This window comes from Schistocerca piceifrons, chromosome 3 (assembly GCF_021461385.2).
Source record: "Schistocerca piceifrons isolate TAMUIC-IGC-003096 chromosome 3, iqSchPice1.1, whole genome shotgun sequence".
Taxonomy (NCBI): domain Eukaryota; kingdom Metazoa; phylum Arthropoda; class Insecta; order Orthoptera; family Acrididae; genus Schistocerca; species Schistocerca piceifrons.
In genome coordinates this window covers 572,619,404-572,640,802 of record NC_060140.1, presented here as the reverse complement: position 1 = coordinate 572,640,802, position 21,399 = coordinate 572,619,404, and the positions used below count along the sequence as shown (strand labels likewise).

Genomic DNA, 21,399 nt, shown 5'->3' with positions numbered 1-21,399 from the left:
GTAAAAAAATTGTATGAAATCAGCAGAAAGAATCACTTGTGAGTTCCAAGACGTTACCAGCAGTCCAGCTAGCACGACGACTATGCAGAGAGTTAGAAAGAATAGGGTACAGTAGTCAAGCAGCTCTTCATAAGCCGCACATATCTGTAGTCAGTGTTAATCAACGCTTAGTCAGTGTTAAGTGACCCTACAGGTTGTGTAAAGAGTGATGCTACTTGTCAATGGATGACTGGAAATGAGTGATATGAAGTGATGAATTGTACTGTATTGTGTGGTGAACCAGTGAAAGGGTTTGCGTTTGACGAATGCCTGTAGAATATTACCTGCTATCATGTGTAATGACAACAGTGAAGTATGGAGGAGGTGGTGTTATGTTATGGGATTGTTTCCTGCGGTTAGGGTGTGGTCCCCTTTTCGTGGTTAAGAAAATGCTAAATGTAGAAGGATGTGAACACATTTTACAGCATTGAAGGATGTGAACACATTTTACACCATTGTGTACTGTGTACAGTGAAGGAACAATTCACAAATGATTGTTGGTATCAGCATGACAATGAATCCTTTCTTAAGGCAGTAGCTGTGAGCCAATGGTTTGTGTACAATAATGTTTCTGAAATGATCTGGTCTACGCAAAGTTCTGACCTGAAGCCAATGGAATGCCTTTGGGATGAGTTAGAATGTTGACTTCACACCCCTATACCCCATTGTCTAATATCACTACCTTCTCTGGATATCAGCTTTTGAGGAAGAACGGGCTGCCATTCCTCCAGATGTTCTGACACCTCATTGGAAGTGTCCCCACCAGATTTCAAGCCATCATAAAGGCTTAAGGTGGACACACCCCATTTTAATACCCACCAGCCCACCGAATAGGTGTCCACATTTGTTTGATCAGGTAGTGTGGTAGTGTACACTATGTGATCAAAAGAATCCGGACACCTGGCTGAAAAATGACTTAATAGTTCGTGGTGCCCTCCATTGGTAATGCTGGAATTCAGTATGGTCTTGGCCCACCCTTAGCCTTGATGACAGCTTCCACTCTCACAGGCATACATTCAGTCAGGTGCTGGAAGGTTTCTTGGGGAATGGCAGCCCTTTCTTCACGGAGTGCTGCACTGAGGAGAGGTATCGATGTTGGTCGGTGAGGCCTAGCACGAAGTCGACATTCCAAAACATCCCAGAGATTAGATTAGATTAGATTAGATTAATACTAGTTCCATGGATCATGAATACGATATTTCGTAATGATGTGGAACGAGTCAAATAGGATTCAGGTCAGGACTCTGTGCAGTCTAATCCATTACAGGGATGTTATTGTTGTGTAACCACTCTGCCACAGGCCGTACATTATGAACAGGTGCTCGATCGTGTTGAAAGATGAAATCGCCACCCCCAAATTGCTCTTCAGCATTGGGAAGCAAGAAAGTGCTCAAGATCAATGTAGGGCCGTACTGTGGTAGTGCCATGCAAAACAACAAGGGGTGCAAGCCCCCTCATGAAAAACTTGACTACACCATAATACCACTGCCTCCGAATTTAACTCTTGGCACTGCACACGCTGGCAGATGATGTTCACTGGGCATTCGCCATACCCACAGCCTGCCATCGGATCACCACATTGTGTACCGCAATTCGTCACACCACACAATGTTTTTCCACTGTTCAATCGTCCAATGTTTACGCTCCATACACCAAGCAAGGCATTGTTTGGCATTTACTAGTGTGATGTGTGGCTTATGAGCTGCCACTCGACCATGAAATCAAAGTTTTCCATCTCCCACCTAACTGTCATAGTACTTGCAATGGATCCTGATGCAGTTTGGAATTCCTGTGTGATGGTCTCAATAGATGTCTGCCTATTACACATTACGACCCTCTTCAACTGTCAGCGGTCTCTGTTAGTCAACAGACAAGGTTGGCCTTTACGCTTTTGTGCTGTACGAGTCCCTTCACGTTTCCACCTCACTATCACATTGGAAACAGTGGATGTAGGGATGTTTAGGAGTGTGGAAATCTCATGTACAGACATATGACATAAATGACACCCAATCACCTGACCACGTTTGAAGTCCGTGAGTTCCGCGGAACGCCCGATTCTGCTCTCTCACTATGTCTAATGACTACTGAGGCCGCTGGTATGGAGTACCTGACAGAAGGTGGCAACAAAATGGAGCTAATATTGTGAAAAACGTATGTTTTTGGGGGTGTCCGGGTACTTTTGATCACTTACTGTATTTTGACTTCCGAGGGGGGCGAGGGAGAAAGAGGGAGAGGGGGGGGGAGAAAGAGGGAGAGGGGGGGGGGGAGAGGACAGAAAACAGGAATCTAGGTCCCTAGCGTGAAACATGGTAACTAGAATGAAATTTTCACTCTACAGCGGAGTGTGTGCTGATATGAAACTTCCTGGCAGATTAAAACTGTGTGCCGGACTGAGACTCAAACTCAGGACCTTTGCCTTTTGCGGGTAAGTGCTCTACCAATGGAGCTACCCAAGCATGACTCACGCCCCATTGTCACAGCTTTATTTCCGCCAGTACCTCGTCTCCTACCTTCGAAACTTGACAGAAACTCTCCTGCGAAACCTTCTGTGAAGTTTGGAAGGTAGGAGACGAGGTACTGGCGGAATTAAAGCTGTGAGGATGGGGCGTGAGTTGTGCTGGGTAACTCACTTGGTAGAGCACTTGCCCGCGAAAGTCAAAGGTCCCGAGTTCAAGTCTCGGTCAGGCACACAGTTTTAATCTGCCAGGAAGTTTCAATGACTTACTGATGCAGCACTTATGGACATAAAAATGAGAAGGAAGTGAATGTTGAACTTCCTACTTTTTTAGTCTCTTTGGTGAAGTAAAGGTAGTAAACAAAAATACCCCTTCTCTCTCTCTCTCTCTCTCTCTCTCTCTCTCTCTCTCTCTCTCTCGCAAAACACTGTAGCCAGCCACTACAAGTCATGTTTTTGGGAATGCTGTCATCCCTGAAATTAAGGTTGTATTCAAATCCCTGAAATGATTACATTCTTTATTTGCTTTTTCTGTTATTCAGGTTGTCAAATGGCTATGTGAAACATACATATCATTTACTGTTGTGCCAGCTTGAGAAGCAGCATTCAGAGGTTCGGTTTAGTGCATTCCAAATTTGTGATGTACTTTTCAGGTAAGCAACTCGGTTTATTGTGCTCTATATGTCTGTCCATCTATATTTTCCTCTCTCTCAAATAATGTTATGAAGCATACCTCACTGTTGTAGAATCTGTCTAAAGTTGACAAATCGGTAGTTATATTTATTGCTCTGTGATATTTTAAAGTGAAAATTGTCATCATATTTTTATCTCCTTCTTTAAGGAGGTCTCACTGCTTTCGGGAACTGCTTGTGTCAGAAATGCAGCGGGTCTTGGAGCTTGCCGCTGAAACAAATCCTGACAAGCCTTTGCCAATGCCAAAAACTGTAGCCAAAGATTTAAAGCTTTTTGCATTGAGAACAATCCAACAATGGAACAAGGAATTTGGGAGTGGTTACAAGAAGTTGCAGCTTGGATTCAATTTCTTAAAAAATTGTAAGAAGGTAAATTAGTGTTCCATTTAATAGCTAAAAGCATAGTGAACCTATGCTCAGCATAGTCCATGGTTCTGTTGTTATAAATTTGTAATCTGGAGAATACATTCATAGTCTTTATGTTTTGCTGATGACAAATTTATGGTTTGCTGTAGTAGAATGGTGTCTTTAATTTAGAAGACTGGAATGGATCTTGCCAGGACTTTTCACATCATACACTATTAAAATGATATATTGTCTGGAGATAAGTATGTATTGTGTGTTTCAGGTTGATTTTGATACATTGGAGGCTCAAAGCAATGCAGAAAGGTTGCGGCAGGAAGAAGAAGAACGCCGAAAAAATGTTCAAAGTAACAAAAAACTGAAAGCTGTTGCTCAGGAATACTCTGGTTTGTATAGTGTAATTTCTGTAACATTGAAGAAGCAAGAGCAGATAATTGGACACTCCAGCAGAGATTCGTTTTGATATTGCCATGTGATGCATATGGGAGTCATATTGTTATTAGCTTTTCTCCCTTTATGTTAAGAATGTAGTATTATTGTGCACTGTTAATATGGAAAAGAAATAGTTCTCTGTTATGAACCACTTTATGAGATGTGTTTGGGACATATTAATGTTTACAGTTTCATTGGGTTCTGTACTGTCCTGTCCTATTCCTATTTGAAAACTTGTGCAGGATGCAGATTTTTTGGCATTGCAACTCAACAAAGGGCCATAAGCATGCTAAAATTTTTGTGTAAAAAGTAAGCCTTTCATAGGTCATCTGCAGTTTTATTGAACAGGAATCAGAGAGAGAGAGAGAGAGAGAGAGAGAGAGAGAGAGAGAGAGAGAGAGAGGGAGAGAGAGATCCATTTGTCTGTTTCATTTGCTACATTTTTATATCATCTCCTTTTGTCAGTTAAATTCAATATCTCATTTGTTATCCAAGGATTTCTTCACTCTTTGTCTTTTTGATTAGCTGTTCCTCTGCTACCTTCATCATTTTATCTCTCTGAAGCTATCCATTCATCTTCTACTCTGTTCCTTTTTCCCTCTTTCAGTCAGTAGTTGTCTAATGTTCACTTTGCATCCCTGGTCCTTTCAGCTTATCCAGGTCCCATCTCCTTAAATTTTTTTTTTATTTTTCTACAATTTCCTCAAGTTTAATCTGTAGTTCATAACCTGTAAATTATGGTCAGAATTTACATTTGCTAGTGGAATTCTAGTAGTTTAAAATCAGCTTTCAAATATCTCTCTTACTGGAAATGATCATATGGTATTGTTGGCTGGGAGGCCCCATTTGGGCAGATAATATCCTTACTCTGTTGTGGAGTGTGTGCTGATATGAAACTTCCTGGCAGGTTAAAACTATGTGCCAGACCGAGACTCGGACTCGAGGCCTCTGTCGCAAGTTAGTCTCGATGTGGCACATAGTTTTAATCTTTCAGGAAGTTACACGCCTTACTGTTACATAACGTATCTGTATCCGTCTGATGCCTTCAGAGGTCTTCCAAATCCTGTCCTCAATCTATATGGTAGCCAACTGTCCCCAAACTCTACACCAAACAGTTTCTACCCCCTCTTTCCTATCACCGCCTCCAAATTCACGTTCCCTCACCCTCACTGTGTGCTGCTCTCTGCCAACACATCCATTGGAATTTTCCCCTTCTTTGCTCCTTTCCTTTTTCACTTGCACCCCTCTCTCTGCTCCACAGCTTCCTGACGCAGCAGCTGCAAGCTTTGTTTTGCCACTCTCCAGTTCCTGCATGCTCCACCAGATAGTGTTCTTCTCTCCTCCCACTCTAACACTGCGATCACCCCCCGGGTCCAAATTGCTGCGTTTGTTCAATACAACAGTTCTGGTTGAACCATCCAGAGATAACGGTCATATTTGTGTGAGGTGTGCTTGCTTGTGTGACCATGTGTGTGTTTTCTTTGCTGAAGAAGGCTTTGGACAAGAGCTCAATAGGTAACAGTCTTTTTGTTGTGCCTGTCTGCATCTCAGTGTCACCTTTATGATGAGTAGGAATCTGTCCTTTTCATAATATTGTTGTTAACCCTCTTTGATTTTGAGAGTTGATGCCTTGCACTCATTTGACCAGGAATCCTTTTCTTTCTGCCACTACACTTCATTATTCTCCCTATATATCATTTTATCATAGGCATATCTCTTTTCAAATCCTCTATCCTTCTGCCGCATTGAAAGATTTAACATTTCATGTGTTACTCGATCAAAGAATGCCAGATTTTTTTCTTAATATAAAGGCTGTAGTTATCCCATTGCATGTAGCTCTGTCACAATACCAACATTTAAAAGCCATGTTGACTAACGTTTTAAAGCAAACTCCATCAATCATGCAGATTATTACACATGCAACTATCAAAAAGATTGCTGTTAGTGTTACAGATCTGTTTAAGTTTGGGCATTGTTTCTGTTTTGTACTTATTTGAGTATTCTGTTGATGACATCGTGGTTTTTGCCCCTCTCCAGTGTCAGAGTACTTTTGTCAGTGCAAACAACGTATTTTATCTTCCATTTGAAAATTTGTGTTGCATAGATACCTCCAAAACATCATCTGTTATTGCATAATGACACTCAGTTGTCCTGATTGTCTTACTGTAAAATGTATTAGGTGCGACACAACATACTAAATTTGTAGACATATTTTAGTGCTTAGAGCTGTATCTGTCGCATCAGTGGTGAGCCCAGAATTTTCCTGATGCAATTTAATGAAATCATGGAAAACCTAAATCAGAATGGCCGGACGTGGGTTTGAACAGTCGTCCTCCCAAACACGTGTCCAGTGTGCTAACCACTATGCCACCCCCTCAGTTTAGAAGAAAGCCTTTTGGACACCAACTCAGATGTATAGCAGTCTTTTTGTTGTGCCTATCTGTGACTCAGAGTGTCTTCCCTGTACGGTGTGTAGCGATGTATCCTTTTTTTAATATACTGGATTTTCCATTGTTAGGTTTTTAATGTTCTTTCACTCTAAAGGATTCCACACATCACTGGTCAGTAACTTGAATAGTGAATTAGAAAATTTCAGATTCATCATATGGGACCTTATACTTGTTAATTACATACATACAGTACATTTGCATTTTTATAAATCACGTTAAGGAGCTCTCAGGCTAAAAGCCTGGCCGGTATTTAATGTTCAGAAAGTGCAAATCCCAGTAGTGCTGATAGAAACACTTAGGTATGGATAACAGCGACAATGCATCGTGATGTGGAAGTAGTGAGGCCTTGGTAGGCAGGAGGGAGCTGGCACCACATCTGCACACCAAAGTCACCTAATTCCCATAAATTCTGGGGAGGGGGGGTGGGGGGGGCATGAGCTTTGAAGCCACATTCAGACACATCACAGTTGTGTTTGATCGGGCTCAGATCTGGCAAGTTGGGGGGGGGGGGGGGGCAGCAGCACATAAATTGCACCTCACCACTGTTTTCCTTTAACCCCTCCCACCGTACTCCTGGCCTTGTGACATGGCTCATTATCTTGTTGAAAAATGCCACTGCCATTGGGAAACATGGAAACATGATCGTGGTGAAGGGGTGTATGTGGTCTGCATCCAATGTACCATGCTTCTTGGTTGTCGTGGTGCCTTGCATGAGCTCCACTGGACTCATGGATGCCGATGGATGTTCCCTAGAGCATAATGGAACTGCCAGGAGCTCGTCTCCGTCCCACAGTACATGTGTTGAGGAACTGTCCTCCTGGAAGATGGTGGATTTGCTCCCTCTCATCAACATGATGAAGAAGGTATTGTGATTCATATGAAGGTACTGGGATTCGTCAGACCCTGTATTGCTCTGCCACTGCACCAGTATCCAGTGCTGATGATCCCATGTCCATTTCATTTGTAGGTGTTGAAGTTGTGGTGTTAACATTGGCACACGTATGAGTTGTCGGCTGCAAAGACTCATTGTTGGAGGTGTTCAATGCACTATGTGTTCACACACACTTGTATTCCATCCGGCATTAAAGTATGACATTAGTTCCTACACAGTTCGCCATCTGTCCTGATTTACCAGTCTGCCCAGCCTGTGACGTTTGACATCAGTCATGAGGGGTCGCCCCACAGTCCCATTATGTCTGGATGTGGTTTCACCATTTGTCAAAGACACTCACCGTAGCATTCTTCGAATACCTGACAATACGTGTGGTTTCTCAAATGATGTGGTTTCTGAAATGATCGTGCCACGCCTCGAAGGCATCACAATCTGTCCTTGGTCAAACTCATCTGATAGGTATACCTGCTTAAAGGAAGTCACTCTAACTAAGGACTTGCCTTCAGAGGACGTCATGTTTCTAAGTACAGAAGGAATTAGCATATTTCATCAAAATATAAGAAGTGTTAGAGATAGAGTTAGTGAACTGCTTATAGATGTTGACTCTGAAATTATTGGTTTATTGGAGCACCACTTAAAGAAATTGACAGTTTAGAAGCTTGCTTTTCCAGGATACAGATTAGCTGCCTGTTTTTCAAGAATTTCCTTGCGGGATGGGGGAGTGGCCATGTACGTAAAAAAAAAAACAGTATTCCATTTGAGTCCATAGATGTATCATGGCACAGCACTGAACTGATATTTGAATGTTGTGCTGGGGCAGTTGAATTTGGTGAAACCAAACTTCTAATTGTTGTTTATAGGTCCACTAACTCTGGCTTCAGGGCATTTATGCTCAAGCTAGAGAGGACTCTTCATTCACTTTATAGGAAGTAGCAGAAATTGGGTATATGTGGTGACTTCAGTATTAATTTCGTATATGATTTTGCAAGGAAAAGGATATTGGTAGATCTCCTAAATTCATATGATCTGATGCAGATTGTGGTTTTATCAGCTGGGGTGCGGGGGAACAGTAGCACACCCATAGACAGTATTTTTATTCAGTCTTCTTTACTAGATGAGCATTCAGTTAGTAAAAGGGTGAATGGCCTTTCAGACCATGATGCACTAATTTTAACACTAAAGGGCTTTTGTACTCAAACAAATATCACTTATAATTACAAACTATGTCAGAAAGTTGTCTGCTTCTGTAGCGTAGCGATAGCATTACCACCTACCGCGCAGAGGGCCCAGGTTTGATTCCCGGCAGGGGACTGGGTGTTGTGTGTCCTTCATCACCATTTTCGTCATCATTGACTTGCAAGTTTCCGAAGTGGCATCAACTAAAAAGGACTTGCAATATGGCGGCCAAACTCCCCCAAAAGGGCTTCCCAGCCAACAATGCCATCTGATAATTTCATGTCATGTCGGAAAGTTAATCCAACAGCAATAGAGAGTTTTTTAAACCTCATCAAGGAACAAGAGTGGCAGGATGTTTACAGTGCTGAGAACATAGATGACAAATATAATGCTTTCCTCAATACATTTTTTTATGCTCTTTGAGAGTTTTTTCCATTAGAACGTTCTAAATGGGGTACTAGCAGTAAAAGTCAGCCTGGCTGACTGACTAGTGGGATAAGGGTATCATGTATAAAAAAGTGGGAATTATATCAAAATGTTAGAAGTAGTCATGTTCGAGCTACAGTAGCTCATTACAAACAGCACTGAAAGGTGTTTAAAAAGGTTATTAGGAAGGCAAAGAGTATGTCGTATGCAAATAGAGTAGCTAATCCATAGGATAAAATTAAAACCTATGGTTAGTTGTGAAGGAAGTGTCTGGTCAGCAGCACAAGGTCGACAATATAAAGTCAGTTCATAGTAAAAATGTTTCTGTTTCTGATAAATCGCATATATGTACAGTATTTAACAATCATTTTCTGAGTATTGCTGGTGAATTAAATAAAAATTCAGTTTCAAAAGGGAATCATATAACTCTCTTGGCAATTGCCTTTTTGAGATTGATGTCTGAAATACTCCTGTGTGATATAGACAAGGGGGAGATTGAGTCAACAATTAAATCACTGAAGACCAAGGACTTTCATGGATATGATGAAGTGCTGCACATGTTAGCCCTGTATTTAGCCATATTTGTAATTTCTCCTTTAGGAATGGTCAGTTTCCTGAATGATTAACGTGCGCAGTAGTAAAGTCGCTTTATAAAAAGGGAGAAAGGGATAATGTAGACTATTTTAGACCTATTTCTATGCCATTAGAGTTTGCTAAAGTTATTGAAAAGGCTGTGAGTGTAAGGATAATTCATCATTTAGTATCACATGATTTGCTATCTAATGTACAGTTCGGCTTAAGAAGTCATTTAACAACTGAAAGTGCTATATTCTCTTTTCTCTGTGAGGTACTGGATGGGTTAAACAAGCAGTTTCGAATGCTAGGCATATTTTTTGATTTAACTAAGGTGTTTGATTGTGTTGATCACAAAATGTTGCTCCAGAAGTTGGACCATTATGGAATATGGGGAGTATCTCACAATTGGTCCACCTCTTACTTAAACAACAGACAGCAAAAGGTCATTATTTACAGTGTTGAGAATGGCTGTGATGTGGGGTCTGAGTAGGGTACAGTCAAGTGGGGGGTGCCCCTGGGATCAATGTTGGGGCCACTCATGTTCCTTATTTATATTAATGATATGCCCTCTAGTATTATGATCTGCAGCTCGTGGTCTCGCAGGTTCGATTCCCGGAGGGGTCAGGGTTTTTCACCTGCTTCGAGATGACTGGGTTTTTGTGTTGTCTTCATCATTTCATCATCATTCATGAAAGTGGCGAGATTAGACTGAGCAAAGTTTGGGAATTCGTATGGGCGCTGATAACCACGCCGTTGAGCACTCCACAAACCAATACATCATCATCATCATCTAGTATTACAGGTAACTCTAAAATATTTCTGTTTGCTGATGACACTAGCTTGGTAATAAAGGATGTTATGTGCAGCAATGGCTCGGTTTCAAATACTGCAGTTCATGATTTAAGTTCATGGCTTGTAGAAAGTAAAGTATTGCTGAATCACAATAAGACACAGTTTTTACAGTTTCTAACACACAATTCAACAAAACATGACGTTTTAATTTCACAGAATGGGAATATGATTAGTGAAACTGAACAGTTCAAATTTCTAGGTGTTCGGATGGACAGTAAACTGTCTTGGAAAGCCCACGTTCAGGATCTTGTTCAGAGACTTAATGCTGCCATTTATACAACTCGAATGGTATCTGAAGTGAGTGATTGTTCGACACGAAAATTAGTCTACTTTGCTTATTTTCATTCACTTATGCCCTATGGTATTATATCTTTGGCTAACTCTTCCCATTATAAAACGATATTTTTGGCTCAGAAATGGGTAGTTTGGGCAATAAATGGTGTAAGTTCACGAACCTCTTGTCGACCCCTGTTCACCAATCTGGGTATTTTCGACATTGACCTCTCAATATATGTATTCCTTACTGTCATTTCTTGTTAACAATATTAGCTTATTCCCAAGAATAAGCAGCTTTCACTCAATTCATACTTGGCAGAAATCAAACCTGCATTTGGTTCGGACTTCCTTAACTCTTGTGCAGGAAGGTGCACAATATACTGCTGCATCTATTTTCAATAAGCTACCACTAGAATTCAAAAATCTTAACAGAAATCCATGCACTTTCAAATCAAAACTGAAGAATTTCCTCATGGGTCACTCCTTCTATTCTGTTAAGGAGTTTCTTGAAAAAATTAAGCTGACTCTTGTTGTAATGTTGATTGCATTTACTTAAACTTATGGCTTGACTTTTTTTGGGTTCATAAACATTTTATTTTTATCTGTTTTTACTTTTACATTGTAATTTCGTGTACTGACATGTTCCATGACCTTGCAGATTTGCTCCTCAATTTCGTCTTACGGAACTTGACATGTAAATAAAAATCAATTCTGCACATGAGCAGCAAGCTCACTGACACTATATGCATTGTGTGTGTGTCTGACTAGCAATCGTGCCTCGCCAGATGACACTACTATCACATAGAGGGGTTTATATCGGTAGTAGATCAGTGGTCATAATGTTGTGGCTGATAAGTGTATAATATGTCACTAGCAGCTTACGTCTCCTGGGAGAAAAAAGGAATTGGTTGGAGGAGGTTATAAATCGTGGAGGTGACAGTTCACTGATATACTGTTTTCTGAAAACCATCTCGAGTAGCTGGTTTGATAACCTAGATACAATGGAAATTAGTGATCATGGTGTTACCTTAGTGAAGAAGGTTACTAAAAGTAAATCCATCAATTAAACTAGGAGAGTATTTATGCTGGAAAGAATAGATATAGTTGTTAGCATCATTCTTGTCCGTAATGGACACAATTTATAGTTCCAGTATGATAGACTTTGAGGAATTACAGGCAAAGTTTAAAGAGATTTAAATCACGCTTTGAACAAGTGTGTGCTGAGAGCTTTAATGACAAAATTTCTGAAAATGGTGAGAAAACAGAGATTATTGCACTGTCAATTAAAAAATTGCTGAATTATCGATAGGCAGAAGTTTGTAGAAATTTATGCATCTATAAAACGGTCTGCGTGAGAAGCGTACAATAACTTCCACCATCAAACCTTAGCAAAAGATCTTGCCAGAAACCTGAGCAAGTTCTGGTGCTAGATAAAAGCACTAAGCAAGTCGAAGGCTTCTATCCAGTTGCTAGTCAACTGGTTTGGTGTGGCAATAGAGGATAACAAAAGGAAAGATATAGTCTTAATTGTAGAGTTTAAGAAATCATTCATGCAGTGCGATCATAAAGACGTGGTCATTTGACTGTTGCACAGACTCCCATGTGGAAGGCAGAATAACAAGGATCCCTGGCGTAGAGAATCAACTGAAAGAGTTGAAAACAAATGAGTAGTTAGGTCCAGATGGAACCCCAATTTAGTTTGACAGAGAGCACTATATGGCAGCGGCCTACATTTGTCATGATCTCTTGCACGGGACGAAGTCCTAAGTTTAACTGCAGAATAATTGAGGTATTCTAAACTCACATACAATAAAATTCCTTGAGACAGAAAAGCTTCTGTTCACAAGTCCACAGCAATATAGAAGGCATCACACTTACAAAACTCAGCTCGCTGTTTTCTCACATGATACCCAGTGAACATTGGATGAAGGGCAACAGGCAGATTTCGTATTCCTAGATTCGAAGATAATGTATGAACATTTCACCACTGCAGACTGTTAACCAAGGTCCAAGCATATGGAATAGGTTCCCAGATATGTGAGTGGCTCAAATACTTTTTAAGTAATAGAAAGAAGTACTTTGTCCTCAACATCGAATGTGCATCAAAGACAAGGGTATTGTCTGGAGTGTCCCAGAGAAGTGTGATAGGACTGCTCTTGTTCTCTATATACATAAATGATCTCACAGATTGAGCGAGCAGCCATCTTTGACTATTTGCTAATGACACTGCGGTATAAAGGATAATATCATTGTAGAGTGACAGTAGAAGGATATGGGATGTCTTAGATAGAATTTCTACTCAGTGGCAGCTTGCTCTGTGCAGAAAATTCTAAGTTAATTCAAATGAGTAGGAAAAACAATCCTGCAATATTCAAACATGTTATTACTGCTGTGCTGATTGACATAGTCACGTCGATTAAATAACTACATGTAATGTTACAAACTGATCTACAATGGAATGAACATGTAACAATGGTAGTAGGTAATAGGGTAGGTGAATAGTCAACTTTATTTTATTGGGTGAATTTCAGTAAAGTGCTGCTCATCCATAAAGGAGACTATGTAAAGAACATTAGTGTGACCCATTCTTGAGTGCTGCTAGAGTGTTTATGATCTCTAGAAGGGTAAAGAACATTAGTGTGACCCATTCTTGAGTGCTGCTAGAGTGTTTATGATCTCTAGAAGGTTGGATTGAAGGTAGTCATCAAAGCAGTTCATAATCAAGGTGCTAGATTTGATCGGCACTTGAATGCCCAGAAGGGAATAAGACATTCTTCTCGCAAAACATCATTGAGAAAATTTGGAGAACCAACATTTGCTGCTAACTGCAGATTGATTGTACTGCTGCCAATGTACATTCTGTGTAAGGAATTTGAAAACAACACAACCTTCCTAATTATTTCTTGTATATATTCGAATCTGTCTTCCTGTACATTACTTGCTCCCTCTAGTTCCCTGGAAGCTATTACCTGCAGTCTTATCAGACACCTTCAGATTAGTGTCTTTTAAATATTGCTTTCCTTGCTGGTTCTTGGAAAGGAGGGGCTTAAGAAACTGAATAATAGAATAAAATTCTATTGAATTTCATATTTAAAAAGTGGCAGGTTAGTGTAATGGAGGAGTTGAGAAGAGTGATGGAAAGAGAGAATTTCTTGAAGAGCAAGTTCCCATCTACAAGGAAAACTGGTGCTGGGTGGGAGGAACAAACGACTTATGCTGTACAGCACTCTAAGCGACTATATACTGAAAGTCCCCAAGACAGGGAGGTCTTCTGCATCCATTTGTCATTTTGACTGATAATGGTCATCCCTGTATGAAAGCCATGCAATAAACACATGCCAGGTGGTTAACAACATTATTAATAATAAAATGTTCATGGGTTTCTTGCCTGTCAGTTCCCAATGCATTTGCTTAGCTTCAGAAGGTAAACAGTCCCCTCGAGTGTATACCCTCTTAAGTGTTGCGCACATTCTGCGAATTAGCACAGCAAGTAATCTGAGAAAGATTTATTGCATTGACATGCAGTGAAAATCCTTATTTGCATAACATAAGTGCTTAATAATAAAATGTTCATCTTTCTCTGCTTTTATTATTGTGTCACTGCATGGAGCAAGTATTACGATGTGGAAATTTGTAGGGTTAGGGACCTTTGGCCCTGGGTAACAATGGTGGGGTAGGAGTGACATACAATTTGGAAAGTGTGTTGTGGGTGTTAAGAAGGGGAACGAAAGTGACAGCGCATGGTCTGCAATGCTTATTTTGGGCAGGTAAACTGACTTAATGACCTGACAGAATAGGTGTAACACATATATACATATGTCATTAGTACTTATTCATCCCACAACAAAAGCTTCTCATTTTACTCCCCTCGCCACCACCATACATAATGCAGCAGGATGTCAACTACTACGATGTGCATAGAAATGATGATATCCCATAGAATTATATTTGCAGCAAAGAGAGAAATGGGGTAATCATCAAAACCATTTGGATGCTCTACAGGCATGAAATTCAGTTTTACAAATAAAACAAAATTGTGGAAAAAATCAAATCAGTTGACAATTAGAATTTACAGGTTATCTGAACGATTCTGCATTTGTGCAGCAACACCATTAGCACCTGTTGTTTTGTTGTGGAATGCCATGTGACATTACATCAGAACAAAAGAACAGTAACACTTTAAATGTTCAGCCTGAGGACAAGTCAGAAACATACGGCAGTTTGGCGTAGAAGAAACAAGTGTGTTTGAAACTATATCTGGTGAAATGACAGAACATTTTGTTGATGTTACAGTTTCTGTTAGCCATAAGCCAGCAGTTTTGATGAGGGTAATAATTACTGAAGGAGCAAATTTATAGTTACATTGAAAAACTGTAAGTCTCATGTCTGTCATATTTCTTTGTTGGGGCTTGGATCAGAACAAAACAAAGATTGCATGGATGTTGGCATAGTTTTGCCCTCAACTGAAAGTTGTTGGAAATGCTTGTTCTTAATTGAAAGGGTTGGCAGAAGAAACTGTTAACCCAAAAGTGTGCGTTTTGGGTTACTGCATTTTATATGTTCAGTTAAATTTGTCAAAGGCTAGCAGATAGATTCAATTAGACAAAATAATTTATAGCAGTATGTACGTAGGTACTTGTTACCAGCATGTGGAGAATTTGAAAATATGACAGACAGCATTATTGGGCTAATTGTTACTAAATTGGGGGTGTGCCATTCCTCCTGCCAACTTCTTCCATTGTTCAAGATAAACATTAACGTTACTTTAAAATACTAATGAAATATTAGTAGAGAGTTGTACTATTTTCTCTCAAGTTTTGTGAAGAAGTTCCTGGAAATAATAGCAAAACGAGCATTTGTCACTGTTTGATGGATTGACACTGAAAGTAATTTGTATGTTCCATGCTACTCATCCTTGTGGAATGGTTGAACCTGAGAATAACAGGTTAGCTGCTGGGTTACACCAGCTGTACTCTTACTTATTGGTGATATTCGTACAGAGGGGATGAATAATGCTGTCACCAAGCACTAATAGAGCAACTTTTTGCTCCACGTGAATCATACTAGTTGAACCATTAAGGTATACGTTCTTGCATGGGTGGACCATAACTATTCTTACATCTAGCAACACCATTATAGGTGATAAAAATGAAACATTTCAATGGTTTGAGTGGGCCTTCGGGAGGATTTTTTAACACACATCTTGGAAATAGGGGTTATATGGAAAGCTTTTCAGTATAATCTTAAACAGGTAAGCACTTGTTTTGTGTCAAAATGTGCTTGTTTGAGTAAAGCATAAATTACAGATATCTGAGAAAGTTTCCATTTGTACACAATCAAAGTTCCGGAAATGCTTATTGTAGGTCAACACATTTCCGAGTTCATTAAGGTGTTGCCACATACAGAGACCTTATGGACTTTGGGACTGTGGATGTACAGGAAGATTGAAGAATGAGAGTGTCTAGAACGCACAAAATATAATTAAAAGGATAAACAATGGAAAGTAAGGATGGAATAACAACAATGTAGAAAAGATGGATTGCCACTCACCACATAGAGGAGACATTGAGCCGCAGAAGGTGCAATGAAAAAGGCTGCTAAAATATTGAGCTTCTGGACGAAGTCCTTCTTCTGAAGTGGAAAACATCGCCCCCCCCCCCCCCCCCCCCACACACACACACACACACACACGGCCACTATCTCTAGTGCTGGAGTCAAGGACCCAATTTGCTGATTTGTCAGGTATCACATGAAGTTAATTTGCACTGTGGGGGCTTTCATTGTCTTTATAATTTTATTTGTGTTTCAGATATGAAGACTGATATCTCCGATACAATAACAGCTTTAGACAACTGCATCTCATTGATTTTACCTGAACCAGAAAATTTTTTTATAAATGAAGACGAGGAAACTGATTCTAGCTTTGCATTGGCACCACAAGAAAGCATCAAGAACAGTGATTTGAAGAAACCAATCTTGCCACAAAACTATACAGATGAGGAAGGTTGCTATAACAATGAACACAGAGCTCATGGTCTACTTAGTGGAAACTACAAAATAGAAGTTGAATTAAAACCAGGTATCGTATTCTTTAAATTAAATAAATCTTAGGACAGTTTCTTTACTCTCAGTATTTGTCTCCTATCGTAACCTCATTGTTTGGAACACTTACAAACAGCATTTCCAATTACAGGTTGTAAGCTTGTTACTCCTCTTAATTGGGAAGAAGCACTTTATAATCTTGCTAAAACAAAAGAACACAATTGTGTTTGTGTGTAATAATGTAATGAAAATACCTTCCTTAGTATGATTACTGGTATGCCCAATAAGTAGAATCATATTATTTCGTAATATTTAAATTGTCAGTTAATTGCTCTTAATAAAATAACTTTTTAGTTATAATGAAATTGGCCAGTGGTATCTTTCAACACATTTGCAGCTGCTCAGTCATTTGGGGGAAGAAAGTGTATGTTCCCATTTAGTTTTAGGAAAGCCATATGACAGACACATTCATTGGAAGATTCCAAAGGAAATTTAGTAATCCATAAGAGATAACCTTAAAAAACTCATTTGATGACTCATTCTTGAGTAGTCTCGGATCCTTACTATGTAGTTTTAATAGGGGAGATAGAGAATATCCAAAGACTTGTAGCTGGTTTCATCAAAAGTTTCTTTAAAACATGTAAGAGTATCTTACCAACTTGACTGGAAAACACTATAAGAGAGATCTTCTGTGTCGTGGAGGGATTACTTTTGACCACTCAGTTTGAGAACCTGAGTGTGTATGTGCAACCCATGAGCAACTGCATTAATGGTAACCTGACAAAATACAAGCATTTCAGCTAAGTGTCAGGATATCTGTTCTTGATGTACAGTTAAAATCTATGGTTAGAAGTGAACAAGTCCAAAAAATTCAGCAATTACAAACAGTCCTCATGGAAAGAAAAAATGTCACAAGTGGTATGTAAAAAAATTTAGAGGGCTACTAAATATTTGAATACATAATGTGTTTACTGTTTATCAAGTCAATGCATTTGTTGTTTATCAAGTCAGTGAAATGACGAAGGCCTGTGTCTTGTTATATAACTGCTAAATCTTCCAGGAAGTGATTGCAGCTTAGGATTGTATTTTAAAGATTCCCTCAAAATATACTAAACTGAAAGTCCATCTCAAGTGATATGTATGCTATAAGATAATAAAGGTCTTTTGGTAATAAGGCGTAAAATTTAATTGATTTTCAACAAATAATTCCTGCACCAGAGAAATTTAAATAAAATATTGCATTCTGCAACTACCAGGCCCTATTAACCATCACTTATAGGGTATATGCAAAGGATACTGGCCTAAAGGATTAAATTTTTGAGGACTCGCATACTGTGAAGAATCAGGCAACATATTACTTTCCCTCACAAAATAGCCATAGCAAGAAAATTTGAAGAAAGTCATAGTTACAGGTACTGACAATCAATTTGCCCCATTGTTTGGGAATGGACTAGAAAGAGCAAATACATTGAATCCAAAAACATTCCTTTTTTTTTTTCATAAATACATAGAACATTAATACTACCCTAAATATGAGGTGTGTTCAAAAGGGAACCGAACTTTTGAAATAGCGTGCCAACTAGCAGAGAACACCTAGTGGCAGGTTTAGTCAACAAACTGCCTGCCATTTGCCTCGTGTTGCTCGGACAAGTAACAAGCGAACCATAGCCACTAAAGTAAGCATGTGTACAGCCTGCTCTTCTGATTAGTGCAATGAAGGAGCTTGAAGAACGTCTGTGTGTGTGTGTGTGTGTGTGTGTGTGTGTGTGTGTGTGTGTGTGTGATAGAGAGAGAGAGAGAGAGAGAGAGAGAGAGAGAGAGAGAGAGAAATTCTGCTACATACTTAGCAAAACTCTCACAGAGACATTTCAAATGCTTAGCCAAGCATTCGGGGAGGGGACTGTAAGAGTCACATGCAGTGCTGCAAGTGGTTTAAACGTTTTCATCAGGGCAGAATGTCTGTCTTTGATGATTCCAAGTCTGTACGTCATTCAGCATCAACAGATGATAGCCATGTGGGTAGTGTTCATGCTGTGATTCATGGAAATTGTCATTTTAACTTTTTGCAAAGTTGCTGAGGAGGAGGGCATCAACGTAGGATCGTACCATCAAATTTTGAATAAAACTTGAGATATGTCATGTCAGTGCAAAATTCGTACCACATTTGTTGACTGAAAATCAGAAACAGACCCGTGTTGAAAGGTGCAAGGAACTGCTGGCCGCTGTTAATGACAGTGAAAACTTTCTTAAGAACTCGGAACAGGTGATGTGACTTGGGTGTATGGCTATGATGCTGAAATGAAGATGCAGTCATTGCAGTGGGTGGGCAAAGAGTCACCTCGTCCAGAAAAAGCACACAAGAGTCGATCAAAGATCAAGGTGATGTTGGTTGTGTTTTTTGACTACAAAGGCGTTATCCATCATGAATTTGTGCCACATGGTCAGATAGTAAACAAGGAACTCTACAAAACTTAACCAAATTACAACTACTACCCTGGAAAATATTATATAAATCCTCTTATGTGTGGTTAAAAACTCCTCCTATAAAACTTATCATACTAACGAATAACCCCCCTGCATGTTTGAGGGTTAGAATAGGGTTGAGGTATTCCTGTCTGTTGTAAGACGCAACTGAAAGGATTCTCCCGCTTTTCAGCCCAATAAGTTCTGGTCCCATTTTAGAGTTTGACTTCACACTTTCAAAATCCTACAGAAGTTCGGGCCATTCGAGGAAGGACACCTTATATAATTCCATTGCATGGTTAGATCTTCTGCACTTATTATTGTCATGGCTTGCAACTCCACCCACAATTCAGCTATTTGGGTGAGGTTACCTACTGGGGTACGTCATCTTCTTCTGTTGTCCAATGTCCTCTTTTGCCCCCATTACAATATTGGATTTCTGCGCACCCAACATCCAGCACAGTAACCAGTTTGTTGTGGTGGGGTCATCATGTACCCATTTTCTGGTAGTCTCCCAACAACACAGGGATCACACTGCTGATGCCTGAGCACCAAATTCCCCATATATGCCAAGGAATAGATGCCCATCTTCTTGGGGCATTGGGATTTCCGGCAACAGCCATTGCTCCAGGTGGCTTTTGATGTGACTGGGTAGCGCCCGTGGGGAGAGCCTCTAATTGGAGTGGATGGCATCAGGGCAGATGACCCACAATGAAGCGGATGAAGTTATCTTTTGCCGGGGAGCGAATGGCCCCAGCTGTTTCTAAGAAAGGGAAAGTTGAATTTAATGCTGACCCAGGCAGCATCCCCAGCCCAATCCCAGGCATTGCTCACCTGCTGAGCCGTCTGGATCCTTCCCTCCACCACCAGCTTTTTTGAACTGTGCAAATGGGAATTTCCTTACAACACATTCTCTGACCCCTTAATTATGCCAGCTTCACAACCTACTATAACATACTGTCTCCACACCCTCCACCCAACAGTTTCCACGCCCTCTGGTTTATCATCCCCTTCCCATTCGCATCTCCCACCCTGTTTATTTGCGGCCTTCTGCCAACACTACTGGTTGTCTTTCAATGCTCCTCTCCCTTTTTGCTCCTCTTTTCCCCACCTCCATGTGCCACAACCTCCTGATGCTACACCTGGGTCTGTCTTGATTACACAAATTTTAGTTTATATTTAACAATTTCGGCTGTTACCATCTTCAGATCTGTTCCAAATAAAAAACAGTGGTGTACCCAGCTAAGATCAGTTAACTGAAGCAAAATCTATAACAGGCCTGGTGAGACATAAGAAAAATAAAAAAATATTTTTACGATTATTAGCAATATATATGAGCCGTACATACCATAAAATATTCTGATGTATGTATCAATGCCAGAATCTGTACATATAGGTACATAGTAAGTGCTGGTGATGACCAGGATGCGTGTGGTATTTATACAAATAACTAAGGCTAGCAGGGGGCACTGTAGCTAGGGTACATGAGTAATTATTGGTGAGGAGGCAGTGCCTTCTTCTGCAAGCTCTGCCACAGGAAAACAAGAATTTCATACAGAGAAGTTGAGTCGGCGCCATTGAGATCACACTCCAAATGTGTTGTTGACTATAGAGTTTTTCATTAATAGTCACTATTTTGATAATTGCCTTACACTTAAAGTTATGGTTCAGTTGTTTTGTCATGCTGGAAGGTTTTGATTTACAGATGTGATGTTATTTTTAAACTTTTTAGTCTGGCTTTTACACAATTGTATGTTGTTTATTTTTTTGGGCTAGGAGCTTCCCACTATTACTCTCTGGACGTTTTATGTGTATTTTAAGTATGGATTTAATTCCAAATATTGTATGTCAGTTCAAGTTTTATTATCAGACACTCATTTTTCCATGTGAAATAATTTTAATTAATGACTACGCATACTGCATTTTAACTATTAAATTTACGATTCTGCTTACTCGTGTGCCCTACTGTAGTGCCTTCTGCTGACCTCAGTTATTTGTATAAATACCAGACACATCCAGATCATCACCAGCACTTACTGTATACCTACATGTATAGATTTTGATGTTGATATCTACATCTGTGTCAGAATATTTTATAGTATATATGACATGGAATGCATGGCTGTTAAACATACAATTTTTTTAAAACATTTTTTTTACAGGGTGGTCCATTGATAGTGACCGGGTCAAATATCTCATGAAATAAGCATCAAACGAAAAAACTACAACGAACGAAACTTGTCTAGCTTGAAGGGGGAAACCAGA

General features: G+C 39.8%; 1 protein-coding gene across 4 annotated transcripts in view; it reads left to right on the top strand.

Annotated features, from left to right (window-relative positions):
- Positions 1 to 21,399, top strand: part of LOC124790151 (UV-stimulated scaffold protein A-like) — a 125,811-nt gene that overhangs the window by 40,262 nt on the left and 64,150 nt on the right. For all 4 annotated transcript variants that reach the window (XM_047257742.1, XM_047257746.1, XM_047257745.1 and 1 more), the window contains 4 exons: positions 3,037 to 3,147; positions 3,336 to 3,555; positions 3,815 to 3,935; positions 16,439 to 16,708. In XM_047257742.1, coding sequence (XP_047113698.1) covers positions 3,037 to 3,147; positions 3,336 to 3,555; positions 3,815 to 3,935; positions 16,439 to 16,708 — 722 coding nt within the window. The remainder of the gene's footprint in view (positions 1 to 3,036; positions 3,148 to 3,335; positions 3,556 to 3,814; positions 3,936 to 16,438; positions 16,709 to 21,399) is intronic.